Source organism: Bos mutus, chromosome X (genome assembly GCF_027580195.1).
Source record: "Bos mutus isolate GX-2022 chromosome X, NWIPB_WYAK_1.1, whole genome shotgun sequence".
In the NCBI taxonomy this organism is placed as follows: Eukaryota; Metazoa; Chordata; class Mammalia; order Artiodactyla; family Bovidae; genus Bos; species Bos mutus.
Window position 1 is genome coordinate 104,607,474 of NC_091646.1, and position 16,627 is coordinate 104,624,100.

General features: G+C 43.5%; 2 protein-coding genes across 2 annotated transcripts; both read right to left on the reverse strand.

Moving 5' to 3' along the window:
• Positions 1-658: 658 nt before the first annotated feature.
• LOC102273592 (melanoma-associated antigen B10) lies at positions 659-1,705 on the reverse strand. Its single transcript, XM_005891423.1, has one exon. It carries the CDS (start codon positions 1,703-1,705, stop codon positions 659-661), a length of 1,047 nt encoding a protein of 348 aa, XP_005891485.1.
• A 12,241-nt stretch (positions 1,706-13,946) lies between these two features.
• On the reverse strand, positions 13,947-14,903 carry LOC102272438 (melanoma-associated antigen B10). The gene is made up of 2 exons (XM_005891420.1): positions 14,829-14,903; positions 13,947-14,717 (listed from the first exon to the last, which is right to left on the reverse strand). The coding sequence occupies exons 1-2, from the start codon at positions 14,901-14,903 to the stop codon at positions 13,947-13,949; spliced, it is 846 nt and encodes a 281-aa protein (XP_005891482.1).
• Between the last annotated feature and the right edge of the window lie 1,724 nt (positions 14,904-16,627).

Below are 16,627 nucleotides of genomic sequence, written 5' to 3' on the forward strand. Positions count from 1 at the left end.
ACCTCATGGTCTTTCTTATATGATAGCTGCTGCTAGACTTTAATCAAATGGGAAAGGCTCAGCCTTCTTTTTCTTAATCCCCCCACCTCCATACATACTAACATGGAGCAAAGAGCAACTGCTCAATTAATGTTTAAGGGGAAACAACAGTGAACAATTTAGTATGATTTTATTTCTCTTACATTATTGAATAAACAAAGCAAGTTCAGGTATATAACTTTTATTTTACAAAACAGGAAAATATAAGGAATAAGGGAAACCAAGAATTCACCATCTTTTATTTCTCTATTTTTTTTTTTGATCCCAACTATTTTACCTCTAATTTCTTTTGCATTTCTAAGGAAATGCCTATTCCAATGCTATCTTTTCTTATTCCAGATCACTAAAAAAGATGGAAGGTTTTTTTTTTTTAATTTAACAAAATAGCAAAACTATTACTCTTAAATTTCATAAACAGCATTAAGTATGTAACCAATATCATTCATACATTTAGATTCTGAACTAAAGTTTTTTTTTTTTTTAAACAACATTTGAAACATTTTTTAAGCAACATTTAAAAACATTCAACAACAAAACATAAACCTGTAAGTTATTCAAATATGCTATGCAGTGTGATCTCTCCAGGTGCCCACACTACTTCAGGACAATGCTTCAGATTTCACTGCAGGTGAGAGAAGCTGTGTCGGCCACTGCCCCCAGAATGCACATTGGCCAGGGCACTGGTGCGAAGCATGGCTGCAAATCTGGCTCGGGCTCTCTCTTCTTCATCTCTCAAAGCTTCTTCATACCAGGATGGGAAGGCACTGGGGACCGTATCATGAATGTTGGCCAAGAATTCAAGAACTTTCATTTTGCTGGTTTCCGCATGGGCTCTCGGGCCCCACAGGAACTCATAGCGTGGAGGATCACTGTTGGGCACCTGGCGGTATTCCAGGTACCTTTCCTGCACCAGATCTTGGGTGATGAGCTTCTTGGGATCCCCATGGATGAAGTGCTTCCTTCCAGCATATATCCCCATCACATTGAGCACCTCCCAGACATCCTCCTCAGTGGCGCAGTTGCCCTTCATGAAGATCACACAGAGGATGGTCATAAGGAGGCCAGTCTTGGGCATGATCTCCTCACCCCGAAGCCTGCCATCACTGGTGCGCTGAAATTTGCTGACAAGGGCATAGCAATGAGTGGTGGGGTTGACTTCCTTCACCTCAATGCCAAAGGCCAGCACCATCAGCTCAGAAGCTTTCCTGAGGATCTCAGTGAAGTGCTTCTTGTGCTTTTTAATGACATGCTTAATCATATCTTCTTTGGTAATAGACTCTCTCAGATTATTCTTACGCAGCAGAAATTGCACCAACAGAATTGCCTTCTCGTCTAGAGGCGTTCTACAGGAAAACTCAGTGCTGGGTAATGCCTGGGAGGTGCTTGGTTTTTCATCTTGGCTGTTAGCACCATCATCAGATCTGGTGCATGAAGCACCTGCAGAAGTAGTGGTAGTGGAAGGGGATCTTCCAGACCCCTGGGATTTTCTATCTGACCCGGAAGCAGGAGAGCTCTGGACATTGCCACTAAGCGGAGGGGTAGGGGAAAAGGGGAAGTCTTCTTCCTCTACTGCAGAGGCCTGAGCATCTTGGAGATGCTGAGCCTCACTCCGGGCCTGTTGGCGTTTCTCACGGGCACGGAGCTTACTCTTTTGCCCCCGAGGCATGATGACACAGATCAGGGACAGCAGGCAGGAGTGTGGGCAGGAAGACAGACAATGAGGGCACCTGGAGGAGGGAGGAGATGCTGTGAGTGCCTTCAACAGGGAGATTCCTCCCTGGCTTTAACCAAGACCACCTTTGCAGGTTTGTGTGAGGTTACTGCTCTAGAACCCACAGGGCTCCCTGATCAGCTTGCCCCCTTAGACTCCTTCACAGTTCACATTTAGAATCATCCTGTCAACTGTTGGCAGGGCCCGGCCATCCTCCCCTCTGCTGCTCTGAAGCTAAACTGCTTTCAAAAATGGCCTTCCATCCCTGAGACCCTCCCGTCCCTGAGGAGGAAATGAAGGAAAGCCTTAGCTGGCGACCCCTGCTGGGGCCTGCCAGAACTGACAACAGGCGCAGGGTTTGATGGGACCCCCTTTGTCTTGGACTATTAGGGTTTTCAGTTGTCACTCATGTCCCCCCCCCGCTCCAACACAGCACTTCCGCCCCGCCCCTCCCCTCCACCAGACCGAGACCCCTCCCTCCCGTAGTTTGACAGCCCGACCCGGGGCCTCCCAGGAGAGACCACAGGGACAGTGAGTGTGTGTGCCTGGTTTAGCGTACCCTTAGTCCTTGCTCAGGCTCCTCTCCTTAATTCCAAATAAAGTCCGGGATGTTTTCCGCTTTTGATCTGAGACCATTAGCCTCAGATCAAAGGCTTCACTTCCTGAGACCTCAAGGTAGAGGGTGTTGGGCCTAACGGCTATGCCACGAGCCTCTTTGCGCATGGCAGATCAGAGCAGAGTTCTGTGATGACACCTCCGTTCTAGGGAGACGTATTCCCGCAATTCTAAGCCTCGCCTCTCCCCTCCAGAGACCTGAGACTCTGAGGTGGAAGTCAGCCTGTACCTCCTGCTGACAGCTCTGCCCTGGGCTTCCCAGGAGTGAAAGCAGGAACGAGGCTGTGTGCGGGTCCCTCTCTATGTGGGGGTGGGAGTGGGGCGGAGATTTTTGCATCATTCCTCAAGGTGGAGGCAGGGAGTAGGGTGTCCTCTTAGCTGCTTCTTCAAAGGCTTCCTGGGTAATACTAACTCTCTGAAAACTCTGAACTGTTTCCCTACTGCAAACCTTACAGCAAATAGCTAAGTCCTAGACTAGATACCCTGGTGGCTCAGACGGTAAGGCATCTGCCTGCAATGCGGGAGACCCAGGTTCAATCCCTGGGTTGGGAAGATCTCCTGGAGAAGGAAATGGCAACCCATTCCAGTATTCTTGCCTGGAGAATCCCAAGGACGGAGGAGCCTGGTAGGCTACAGTCCATGGGGTGGCAAAGAGAGTCAGACATGACTGAGCGACTTCACTCTCACTTTCAGGCTAGATATCAGACGGGAAAGTTGCAGTGCAAGGCAGGTTCCCAGGACACACAGTAGGCCGTAAGAGAAAAAGCACATTGGCCCATAGCCATTTGTTCGCCAGCCATACGTAGACTTTGGGGAAACGTCTACTCTAAAAGTTCTATTTTCTAAGGATAAGTTACAGAATTTTGTGAGACTCAGATCTTTTATATTACTAACATTGCACAGTCCAGTGTGGCCACTTTAGTTTTTGACTTTCATTCATACTAAGAAATATATTTACATTGCTAGTAAGTGGGTGTATGTATGCATTTTTTTCATGAAAGAATACCTACCCTTGTTAAGTGTGATTCATTCTTTATATTTGATCATAATAGTAACTTTTAAAAAAATATCAGTCCTCATCCTCTAAAGAGGTTTCAGGTGGTTACTGCACAGCCTCTGGACTCATACTGTTAAAAACAACACCAAACTTTGGTTGCCACCCTGTCAGATGGGCTCTGAGGAGATGCCTCAGGTTCCTTCAGTGAAGCAGTAGAAATCCATGGTCCCAAGTCACAGTGAAAGAAACCACATGCTGAATCTTAAAATCTTTCCTCCAACCTATCCTGTTGTCTGCCTCTCTTGCAGGCTACAGACCTGTCTCAACTTCAGGGCATGCCCCCACCTGCCCACCCTCAGGTTCTAGTTCAACACAGACTTAGTCTCTCCCAGGGGCTTCTCATTTATGTTGTTTTGTTGCTGGTATTGTTCTTTTCATTCTGGTTTTTATAGTTTCTCCAGGATTGAGTTTAGGAAACAGCAGCCCAAGTCTGCTTGCCATCTTGGAAGCTACATATGAAGCAGTGTAAAAACATGCTTAGGCTGCTGTAACAAAATACCACCGACTGAGTGTTTTAATAACATAAATTTATTTTCTCACAGCTCTGGAGGCTAGTAATTCCAGTTAGAAGTGCTGGCAGACTCAGTTTCTGGTAAGAGCTCTCCTCTTGACTTTTTGCTGTTCTCACAGGTTGGATGGCATCACTGACTCAATGGACATGAGTTTGAGTGAACTCCAGGAGTTGGTGATGGACAGGGAGGCCTGGCGTGCTGCAGTCCATGGGGTCGCAAGAGTTGGACACAACTGAGTGACTGAACTGAACTGGAACTGAACACAGGGACTCTTCTCTGTAAATACACAGAGGGAGAGTGATATCTAGTATCACTTCCTCTTCCTTTAAGAACAGCAGCCTAATTGGATTATTGCCCCATTGTTATGACCTCATTTAACCTTAATAATCTCCTTAAAGACCCTGTTTTCAAATACAATCACAAGGGTGGGTTAGGGCTTCAGCATATGAATTAGGGGGGGGGGGGGGGGTCACAATTCCCTCCAGAGCAAGTAGTAAATTTGTAAATAGTTTAAGGAGAATTGGCATATTTACAGTATTCTTTCCCCTATGAATAAACCTAGTGTTCTTTATTTATTTGGGATTTTTTTCTCTATCAGTACATTTTTATAGTTGCCTCTAAAAAATTGTGTACATTTTTGTTAAATTTATTTTTAGGTAAGTTTTGGATATTGCTGCTGCTGTTAAATTTTCTATTTAATTGTTCTAATTAGCTATTGATTTTGTGTGGCCAGTCTCCTAATTTTGGTATAGTAATCTTATATACAACAGCTTTTGGAGTCTCTTACTCACTTGAGTATTTTGTGCACTGGTTCCTTTGGATTTTCTAATTAAAGGCTCCTATTGTTGCCATTTATTATCTGTCTTTTCAACGCTGAGTGGCCGGTTAGTTCCCCATATGGTCCACAGAACGAACTCCATTTTGGGGGATTCCCTGGTGGCTCAGACGGTAAAGAGCCTGCCTGCAGTGTTGGACACCTGGGTTCGATCCCCGGGTCAGGAATATCCACTGGAGAAGGAAATGGCAACCCACTACAGTATTCTTGCCTGGAAAATCCCATGGATGGAGGAGCCTGGCAAGCTACATACCATGGGGTCGCAAAGATTCGACATGACTGAGTGACTTCATTTTTTTCAATATTCCTTCCTCTTATTTATTTTGATATTCTTATTCCTCCAGTTATGTATTCCAGGCCACTTTTAAACAGTAGAAATAGTACCATAACATCTGTGTCTTTCTTCTGACTTTGATGCTTCTAACATTTCACATTTATCTAAGTTTGCTGTAGATTTTAGGAAATGAAAATTCTCTTCAAATGTTATTTTACTAAAGGTTTTTTACTGTGGTGTTAAGTATTTTTCAAAGGCTTTTTCTACACCCCTGGACATGATCCAATGCAGTTTATCCTCTAATCTGTTAATGTCGAAAAATTCCAGTTGACAATTTTTTGTAATGTTATAATAGCTTTGCATTTCTTGAACTCAGCCTCTCTATTCACTTCTATATTAGATATGCCATAAATTTATTTACTGTAGTCGATGCCTCTATGTAAGTGAGATTAGCTCAAGTGAATTTTTTTTTTCCCTTGGGATGTCATTATCTGGTCTCTGTATCAAGGTCAGCACACCTATTAAAATGAGTTTAGTGATTTCTCATCAACAGATTACTGGAGAAAGAAAATGTGGTATAAAGATATGATATTTAGAATGAAAATTTTCACTGGGGAAATTATTAATGATATACAACCACACAGAGAAGAGTAAAATGAACCCAATATACCTGACACTCAGAATCAACAATCATCAATAGTTAGAAGTTAAACACGATAGTTTAGTGGTAACTGTTGATCCAGTTAACATTTGTTAGGTTTTAACTTTACAGAATTTGAAATTTCCAGATAAGGAATTTAAATAAATTTGAATACTATTCTATTTAAAATAAAATCACATAAAATGCTCAGTTAATACCAGAGAACACACACACACAGACACACACAAAGGATATAGAAAAGAGCAAATGCAACAAATAGAAAACAGTTACACAAATAGTAGGTTTTAGTAAAAGTATATCAATAATCACTTTAAATGTGGATACTCTAAATACACCAGTTAAAAGGTAGAAATTTTCAAATCAGATAAAAAAGACTCAACTGTATGTTGTCTCCAAGAAACCCATTTGTATATCAAGACTCTGATAGGAAAAAGCAAAGAATGAGGGATGTTAGGACAGTGAAACTCTTCTGTATGATACTGTAATGGTGGATACATATCATTGGTATCTGTCAAAATCTTTAAGACCTGTACAATACAGAGAGTGAATCCTAATGTAAACTATTGACTTTAGTTAATAATATTATATTAATATTAGTTTATTAATTATAATATAGATACAGATGGACAGATATATAAATAATTATATATATATGTGCATAGATGGGCTACATTACAGACATTTTCTAAGCTGTATCTTCTGAGAGGGCTTAGAAGCAAAAAGACTAATAGCAATGGAACAACATGAGCAGGAAAACAAACCTAATATTGGATTATAACCCAAAATATAAAATAAATATCCACGAGTTTATATTGCCATAAATAAGTGACTGAATAAATAAATCAGAGAGAATAGAAACATCTTATGTAGAGAATAATACCAAACAATTTATATAGCTATTCCACTTTCAAGGAGAGGGGCATAACCCCCCACCCCTTAAGCGTCGGCTGAACATAGTGATTTAAGAGTACTGTATGGAAAGGAGAGTGAAAGAGTAATTATACAGTAGAGAAATTTGACAAACACTACCTTAGGTAGGTGAACAAGGTGAGATCATCAGTTGTTAAGTCATGTTGATAATGTATCCTTGATATGATGAAAATGACAGTTTATTCCTGAGGCCTTCCTCATCAGGACCCATAATGCCAGTCTAATCATGAGAAAAATATCAAAGACATACCAAAAGTAGGACCTTCTTAAAAATACACTGTCAAGGTCATCAAAAATAAGGAAAATATGATAAACTGTCACGTCTAGAGGAGCCTAGGAGAAGTTATGTCTAAATGCAATGTACTATTGTTGATGGGATATTGGGCCAGAAAAAGGACATTAGGGGAAAAAATGAAGGAAAACTGAATGAGGTATGGACTTTTGCTACTAATAAAGTATCAATAGGTTCAGTGAGCTTCCCAGGTGTGTGTGTGTGCATGCGCCTGTCCATGTGCTCAGTTGTCTTCGACTCTTCGCAACCCCATGGACTGTAGCCCACCAGGCTCCCTGTGTCCATGGAATTTTCCAGTCAAGAATACTAGAGTGAGTTGCCATTTCCTACTCTACGGGATCCTCCTGACCCAGGGATCAAACTTGTGTCTCTTGCTACTCCTGTACTGGCAGGCCAGTTCTTTACCACTGAGCCACCTGGGAATCTGTCTGCCAATGCAGGAGATGCAGTTTCGATCCCTGGGTCAGGAAGACCGCCTGGAGAAGGAAATGGCTACTTACTCCAGTATTCTTGCCTGGGAAATCCCATGGACAGAGGAGCCTGGTGGGTTACTGTCCATAGGGTCTCAAAGAGTCAGACATGACTGAGCATGTACAGACATGTGAATCCCAAAGTTTCAATCTGCATTATTTGCAATGATTCTCTCTACCCAATCTGTAAAATGTTTATACACCAAGGGCCATATGTCTACCCCAGAGAGTATCTGGTGGCAACAGACCACTGAACAGATATCTGCGTTACAGCTGCAAAGAACTCAGGAGCCCAGGGAGGCAGTCTAAGGTAAGGATAAGTAAGTAGGTAAGTGTTAGTCATTGAATTGTGTCCGACTCTTTGTGACCCCCCATGGACTGCAGCCTGCCAGGCTTCTCTGTCCATGGAATTCTCCAGGTAAGAATATTGGAGTGGGTAGCCATTCCCTTCTCCAGGGGATGTTCCCAACCCAGCAATCAAACTTAAGTCTCCTACATTGCAGGCAGCTTTTCTACTGTCTGAACCACCAGGGAAGCCCAAGGTGGGGATAGCATCCAGATTATTTTTTAATGTTCTAGCTCCAGCTTCAGTGCTGCAAGGGCTCTGTACACAGAGAAAATGGCTTTTGTCATCAGGCATGAAGACAGCTATCAGTTCTGGTACACTGGCCAGGATGCACAGAACCACCAAAGGAGTGATAAGGGGTACGTCTCTCAGTATCTCTCAATATTCGTTAATAGTATCACTGAATGGCACAGGGGAGCTAGCTGTACTCTGCCTGACGGTGAGCAAGGAGGATTCTAAGGTAGGGAGGGGTATCAGGCATATCTCTAGTCATTTCAACCAGTAGATCTTCCCACTCAGATTGCTCTAAAACTTTAAGCTGATAATGATTCATAGATTTTCCAAGCCTTTTCGCAGAAGTTGTCCACGACCCTCCAAGGTTCCACATGTTCTCTCCTTTTGTTCCCTTTACCACTATGTGCTGAACTCCGAATTCAGAACTCTGACTGCCAGCCTGCCCTGGGCTATCAGGACTTGGTTTAGTATGTCACCCTTCTCATGGACTCTGGAAATTTCTTTACCCACCATGCCTTCTTGGCATTACTAGTTGAAGATATCCTGTCTAGACTCTTCTCAGGGATCTAGTCATTCTAACCAGATCCTTGCTTCTTAAAGTAATTGGAAAGAATCTTACTGACAAAGAATTTAAAAACACACACCCAGAGATAGCCCAGTACTCAATATACTTTGCAAAAATCCTGCTTTGTATGGATGAGGAATTTATTAATGAGTGATAGTTTTCAAAAAATAATTAGAAAATGGAAATACAAAATAACATTGAGGATATATATTCACATAAAAGATTGACCTATGTTTAAAATTGATTGAATAAAATGCCTGTGAGTTTATGATACTCACATACATTAATATGTGAGAGTATACATTGGTACATATTATTTAAACAGAATAGCAGTGATATTCATAAAAACTTACAATCAACACAGTATTTCTGCCTCAATCCAATGTTTATTTCTATGTCTTTCCTATAAGAAAATAGCCACATTTGCCCAATAACTTATATTTAATGATGCTGGTATCAGTTCTATTAATTATAGCAATAAATGGAAAACAACATATGTGCCCATCAGAAGGAGAATGGTCAATTATGGCACATACACACTTTAGAATTTTTGGAAGTAGAAGAGTGAGATAGATCTATCCCTGCTTTCATGGAAAGATCCTGCACTCATTTCATTAAGTGACAAGGATGAGTAGCAAAATAATACATACATTATTAGCCATGCATGTTAAAAACTCACATTGAATTTTCCTACTTTATACTATGTAAGAAAAAAGCCCAGAATATATTTTAATGTAAATACAACATTTAAAAATTAGGGTTACTTCTGCATAAGACTGAATTTTAGAGATTGAAATAAAGAATGGGATTCGGATTTATCCATATTTTTCAAAAAATTTTAACATCAAGAACATATGCACTATTTCTATTGTAATTAGTATATTTAAATAAGACAGGCAACAGAAATAGTAGTGTATGTTATTCATGTGGTATCAGCTAGCAGGAATGTAGGAAGAAGCCTGAAACCTGAATTACAACACTACAAAAGTTTCTCTGTCCTATACATAAAGCTTGCCTTGAGTTAGCCAGTGTCTCTGCTGTCAGGTAACCCAAGGATCTAGGCTGCTTCCACCATGCAGATCCATATCTCAACACAGACTTTGCATGTTTGCTGCTGAATTGAACAGAAAGCATCGAGGTAGCACACTGTCAAATGCCTTGATCTGAAAAGAACAAACATCTTTCTGTTCATATGTCAGTGGCAAGGGTAATCACAAAATCCTTTCTAACACAAGTGGACTGGACAATTCAGTGTCCCCATGTGTCCAGGGAGCAGAGCAAGACAAATGTGATGAGCACATTATAGTCTCTCCACAAACAGAGTAGGAGATTATCAGTAAAGTACACTTACAATTTGTATATAAAAGCCCTCTTCATTCTTGGAGAAGTTTCTGAGAAAGCAAAAATTGCCTTGAAGCACTCCAACTTTTTCTAGTGCCCACTATGTGACAGATGTTTTCAGATACAGTTCAGTTCAATTCAGTCTCTCAGTTGTGTATGACTCTTTATGACCCCATGGACTGCAACACTCCAGGATTCCCTGTCCATCACCAATTCCCAGAGTTTATTCAAACTCATGTCCATCAAGTCGATGATGCCATCCAACTATCTCATCCTCTGTCATCGCCTTCTCCCAGTTTTCTAAATGACACTGTAAATCTTAGCAGGGAAGGGTCACCTTTGGTCACTAAATAGTACCATTCTGCACTTACTTTTAGAGTAGTCTCAATCCACTGAGACTTCTCTTCTTCCTTTTGCTGCATGGTCAAAAATCACAACTAGTGAGCCTCTGCTGCCCATCACCTGATGAACATGCCTGAACGCTTGTACAGGTGTCTTTAGGCACAGTGGAAAACCAGGGTTTTCCTCTGAGGCAGATACAGACAAGAGTCAGGAAAATTATGGTATTTTTTTTTTTCTTTTTTCTTCTGAAAGGTGGCATGTCTCCTGGGGAGACACTTTCTGCATTTTTGGTAGACTGAATAATTGCTCCATGAAGATGCCCATACCCTTATCTCTGAAACCTGTGAATATGTTATGTTACATGGCCAAAGGCACTTTGCAGATTTGGTAAGGTTATGCAACCAACTTTCAAATAAAGATACTGGATTACCTGGATAGACCAAATCTAATAACATGACACCTAACAAGCAGAGAACTTTCTCTGGCTTGCTGCAGAAGAGAGATGCAGCAGACAGGGAAGTTAGAGAAATGCCAGGCATGAGAAGGATTCAGTTTAATTGCTGACTCAAAATATATGGGCCCACATGTGAGGACTGGGGAGAGGCCTGGAGAAACTATGGCAGGTCCAGCTAACAGCCAGCAAGGAAATAGGGCCTTGGTATTATTATCACAAAGAACTAGATTCTGCCAAAACCTGAATGGTTTTGGAAGGAAATTCTTCCCAGAACACTTAAGGAGCGGTCTGGCAGCTGAAAGCTTAACTTGGGCCTTGTGAAACCCAGAACAGAGAAACCAGCAGAAGCAACTTGGATTTCTCACTCACAGACATGTGAGATCATAAATGTGTCTTGTTGTTGACTGCTAAATCTGTGGCAATTTGTGGAATACTAGCATAACCTCCTGGAAGGGCTACAGGGTCTGTTAGAATCCAGTCTCTGCAGATGGTTGTGACACAGTGACTTCCTTGGTCCTTCATCCACCACTTATAAGGGAAGCTTTGGTTCTTGGCCAGTTAGTTAAGCTTACTCATCAGTGTGCAGATTCAGTGGCCAGTCTCAAATGAGTCAGTAGATTAAATTCTGTGTTTTTTCTAACCTCATCTGCCTTCTAAAACCTTATTTTGTTGTTTAGTCTAAGTTGTGTCTGACTCTTTGCAACCTCATGGACTGCAGTGCACCAGGCTTTTGTCCTTTACTGTCTCTGGAAGAACCAGAAGATCCTGTGCCTAATCTACTCATAAGCCAATTTGGAGAAAAAACTTTGAGTATGGTGGAAGCACCCAGAGCAGATGAGCAGACTTCTAAACTTCACCTCCACGCTTAACAATAGTGCTTGGGGCTGCCGCTTTCGGAGAGATTCCATGCTGAGGATGGGACAGATAGGGGATGTCTGCACGGAGTTGGAATGCTCTAAATCAGGGGAAAGGTGGGTGATTCTGGGCTTTCTGTTCCACTGGGAGCAGAGTACAGTCTTACAAAAGGAAGCAGGGGAGAGCTAGACAGTAGGTCAGGATCCAGATACGGACATAAGCGTACACTGGGGAAAACTCGGGAAGCGTCATGTCATTTGGAAAGGGCTGGATCTGGTACCATGTCTTTTTGTATTTCCCAGGAGATACCATACAGCAATGAGAAGAGACATGAATTAAAAGATAGGAAGTTGGCCTCAGGTTGTGAGTGGTGGAACAGTGTAGGCTGTAGAGGAATTCAGATCAGGGTGCTAGTCCCAGCTCTGTCACTTACATGCCAGGTGAACTGAAGAAAATAGCAAAATTCTGTGAGCCTTAGATTCTTCATCTGTGAAATGGATTTGATAAGTAGTCTTCTTGCTCTTGGTTCACATACATTCATGTAAATAGGAATATTGGAATGTGACTTATATAAGACACTGGCACAGTATCTGGCATGCATTGATTGGATTTTGCTAAATTTTAGTTATTACTGTAGTTATTTTCCCCCTAAAACCTACAGACCCCCCGTTTTTTTCCTTAAATCCAGGAAATAACATAGAATTTGTAGCTCTCTAGGATATGGCACAAGAAATCAGCCAATATGTTGTCTAGCATGTTAAACTAAGTTACTTGCTATATAATTTTTCTTAGGCTATTTATTTCTGGTGTGGGTGATTCTACCCAGTTTGATACAACTCAAAACTCCTGGAATTTGTGTCAGAGTTTATTTCCATCCCTCCCTTGTATCTTCCCTTCCATCCCAGATACTTGTCTTTGCAATTATTTTACCTCCATCACAAATCTAGTTCTTAAAGAGTTTACCAAATTACATTCCAGAGAACTTAATTAAAATGTCCATTTATTGGATGGACTATGTCTCTCCCAGCCCAGGGCAAAGACTGCCAGCACAGTGGCTTCAGAGCATCCCACCTCATATAAAACCACTAAACCCACTATGCATGCATGCTCAGTCACTAAGTCATATCCGACTCTTTGTAACCCCAGGGACTATAGCCCACCAGGCTCCTTTGTCCATGGGATTCTCCAGGCATACTCGAGTGGGTAGCCATGCCCTTCTCCAGGGAATCTTCGTCACCCAGGGATCAAACCCGAGTCTCCTGCATTGCAGGCAGATTCTTTACCATCTGAGTCACCAGGGAAGCCCCACCTCATATAAGTAACACAGTTGTTATAATATACACAAATCACCTATTTTGTGGACTGTGTTCTCCCACACTGGAAAAAGAACACCGGACCTCTTCCATTCCTGCCCCAGGTGAAGATTGCTCTGCTTTGTACATGATCTTGAAGTAAGTGCTAAAAGCAGCTTTCTATTCCAGGCTTTAGTCTTTTAATCTGAGACAGAGCATCTGAGATTTTAGTCTCTGCCTACCACTCAGACTCACGTGACCCACCACCCAGCTTAATTAAAATTACCTCCCACTGAAGGACTTGCAGTTTCCCAAGGTCTCAAACCCCTTTGCCACAGGGTATTTAGACTACTCATGATTAAAACCCCCAAGTCCTCACACCATCTTTTGACTTGTCCTTTTAGTTGTAGGGGATATCTTACAATATTCCTTACACCATAGCTGCTCCAAGACTTTAAAATTCTATAAGAAGGAATGGTTCTTGTTCACCTTAGTATTCCCCATACTAACAGGGAGCTTTGCAAAGATTAGATGTCTAATTATTGTTGGAGACAAAAAAATGGGCCACTGAAAAAGAAGTCTATTTATTACAATATTATTTCTGCTACGTTCTTGAATAAGCTAAATATATCCAGCTTTTCTCTCTCTCTCTCTCTCTCTATATATATATATATATATATATATATATATATCATCTTATGAAACAACAAACTAAAAGTAATAAATGAAACCAAGAATTTTTATCTTTATTAATTTCTTGACCACAACTATTACAATGCTGAGTTTTTCATATTTCCGAAGTAATGCTTCATCCATTGCCATGTTATCATATTCCAAATTACTAAGTAAGGTAGAACTTTTCCAGTTATACAAAATAATAAAACTCTTACTCTTAGATCTCACCCATAGCATCAGTGTTTGAACAATATCACTCAGAAATCTGGATTACAAAGCTACTTAAATCTTCTATTAAAAGGAACAATATTTTTAAAACTTTCCAAGATATTGCATAGAACACAAAAACACAAATATGTTATGCACAGTATTGTCTGCAGCCCCGCCCCAACCTTCTACTACTTAGAACGTGAACTTCTTTTTAACAACAAAGTAAGGAATCTGCCTCAAACTCTCTTGGAGCGGGAGGAACTTTTGGCTATGGCACTGGAGCGGGCCTTGGCCAGGGCAGCAACACGAGCCTTGGCTAAAGCTCTTGCTTGGGCTCGCTCTTCCTCATCTCTCAAAGCCTCCTCATATAAGGATGGGAAGGCAGTGGGGACCATATTATGAATCTTAGCTGTAAACTCTAGCACTTTCATCTTGGTGGTTTCAGCGTGGGCTCTTGAGCCCCACAGGAACTCATAGCATGGAGGATCACTATTGGCCACCTGGCGGTACACTAGGTACTTCTGCTGCACTAAATCTTTGGTAATGAGCTTCTTAGGCTCCCCAAAAATGAAGTGCTTCCTCCCGCTAAATAACCCCATCACATTCAGGGTTTGCCAGACTCGCTCCTCACTAACACAATTGCCATGCATGAAGATCACACCCAGAACAGCCATCAGCAGGCCTGTCTTGGGAATCTCGATCCGATTCAGCAGCCTTGCATCGCAGCTTACTTCCATTTTGTTGACAAGGATGTAGATGTGCCGGTAGGGATCCACTTCCTTCAGGTCAAGGCCAAAGATCATCTCCATGTGCTCAGCAGCTCTCTGCAGGATCTCAAGGTAGTGATTCCTATACATCTGGATCACTTCTCTCAGCATTTCTGCCTTGCTAATAAGCTCTTTCATATTATACTTATACAGCAGATAATACACCATTATAACCACCTTCTCATCTATATTGCCTCTTTGGATGGACTCAGTGGAAGTACTTGTGGCTCTCTGAAGACCCTGTGGATTGCAATATGACCAAGCAATAAGTGAACTTTAGGAAATAGCTTTGCAAGAGGATAAAGAGGAAGGGAACTCTTCTCCCACTCCCACAATGGCCTGAGCACCTACCAGATTCTGGGGCTCAACTTGGGCCTGCTGGCGTCTCTCACGGGCACGATGCTTACTATTCTTACCCCGAGGCATGATGACTTCCAACGAAGGCAGCAGGCAAGTGGGCAGGTGACTCAGTGACCTAAAGGAAAGATGAGATTGCTGGGCCATGTCAACAGGTAGATAGATACCGTCTAGGCCTCTACTGAAGGCCGGGTCTACAAGTTTCCTTGAGGGCAATGTCCTGCAAGCCCCTTATTCTCTCATTTGCCCCTGCCCTGAGGACTCGCTGGATATAACCAAGGTGTGCTTTAGCTCCTACTTCCCAGATCCACCTGGGGCTCACTGGGGCTTAGAACAGTGGCTCTGTTCTGAGTTAGGGAACAGAAAGTCATCACTTCACTTTTGGCAAGACCTGACGTTCCTGTGTTCTACTGGTCTGATGTTGTCCCCTTATTTCAAATTCCTTATCACTCTGAGACCCCAGAAGTGGAAATGAGCAGAACTTCATTGGACTACCCTTGCCTGGGGATGCACAGGGAAGAAAGAGCCAGCAGAGCTTTGTGGGACCCTCTCCATCTTTGGGTGATTAGGGATCTCAGTCCTCGCTCAGTGCCCTCACTTTGGATTCTGGCAGGGCCTGAGACTCCTCCCTCTGCTGACATGAGACCAATACTCAAACGCAAACCCTCAAATCCCTGAAAGGCCTGAGGAAGTGGTTAGGGACGCCCCAGTCTAACTCATCTGCCCGAGGTACCGTCGGGGATAATGGCCTGGATAGGATTCTCTGTGACCCCCACTGTTCATGACCCCCACTGTTCAGAGGCAGGTGGTTCTTGCAGTCCTTACTCGGGGCCCTCACAGAGACTGTTGGAAAAGCTTGGATTGCCTCCCTTGAAAAGACCACGTGGCCGCCATCTTGGACCAAGCTCTGCCTTGCAGAGACCTCCCGAGGAGCACGCGAGGGTATGCCTCGGCCTCACCCCCTTACCCGAGGCGGCCCCGGGCTGACAGCAGTGGAGGGGCTTGGTGAGGCCCGCTTGGTCATGGGGCAGGTGTTCCGGAGACCTCACCCGGCACCTGCACCGTAAAATGCCGAAGGGCCAGAAAGTTCCTCCCTTTCCTGCCCCAGGTACCGTCGGGGATAATGGCCTGGATAGGATTCTCTGTGACCCCCACTGTTCAGAGGCAGGTGGTTCCTGCAGTCCTCACTCGGGGCCCTCACAGACACTGTTGGAAAAGCTTGGATTGCCTCCCTTGAAAGGACCACGTGGCCGCCATCTTGGACCAGGCTCTGCCTTGCAGAGACCGCCCGAGGAGCACGCGAGGGTATACCTCGGCCTCACCCCCTTACCCGAGGCGGCCCCGGGCTGACAGCAGTGGAGGGGCTTGGTGAGGCCCGCTTGGTCATGGGGTAGGTGTTCCGGAGACCTCACCCGGCACCTGCACCGTAAAATGCCGAAGGGCCAGAAAGTTCCTCCCTTTCCTGCCCCAGGTACCGTCGGGGATAATGGCCTGAATAGGATTCTCTGTGACCCCCACTGTTCAGAGGCAGGTGGTTCCTGCAGTCCTTACTTGGGGCCCTCACAGACACTGTTGGAAAAGCTTGGATTGCCTCCCTTGAAAGGACCACGTGGCCGCCATCTTGGACCAGGCTCTGCCTTGCAGAGACCGCCCGAGGAGCACGCGAGGGTATGCCTCGGCCTCACCCCCTTACCCGAGGTGGCCCTGGGCTGACAGCAGTGGAGGGGCTTGGTGAGGCCCGCTTCGTCGTGGGGCAGGTGTTCTGGAGACCTCACCCGGCAACTGCACCGTAA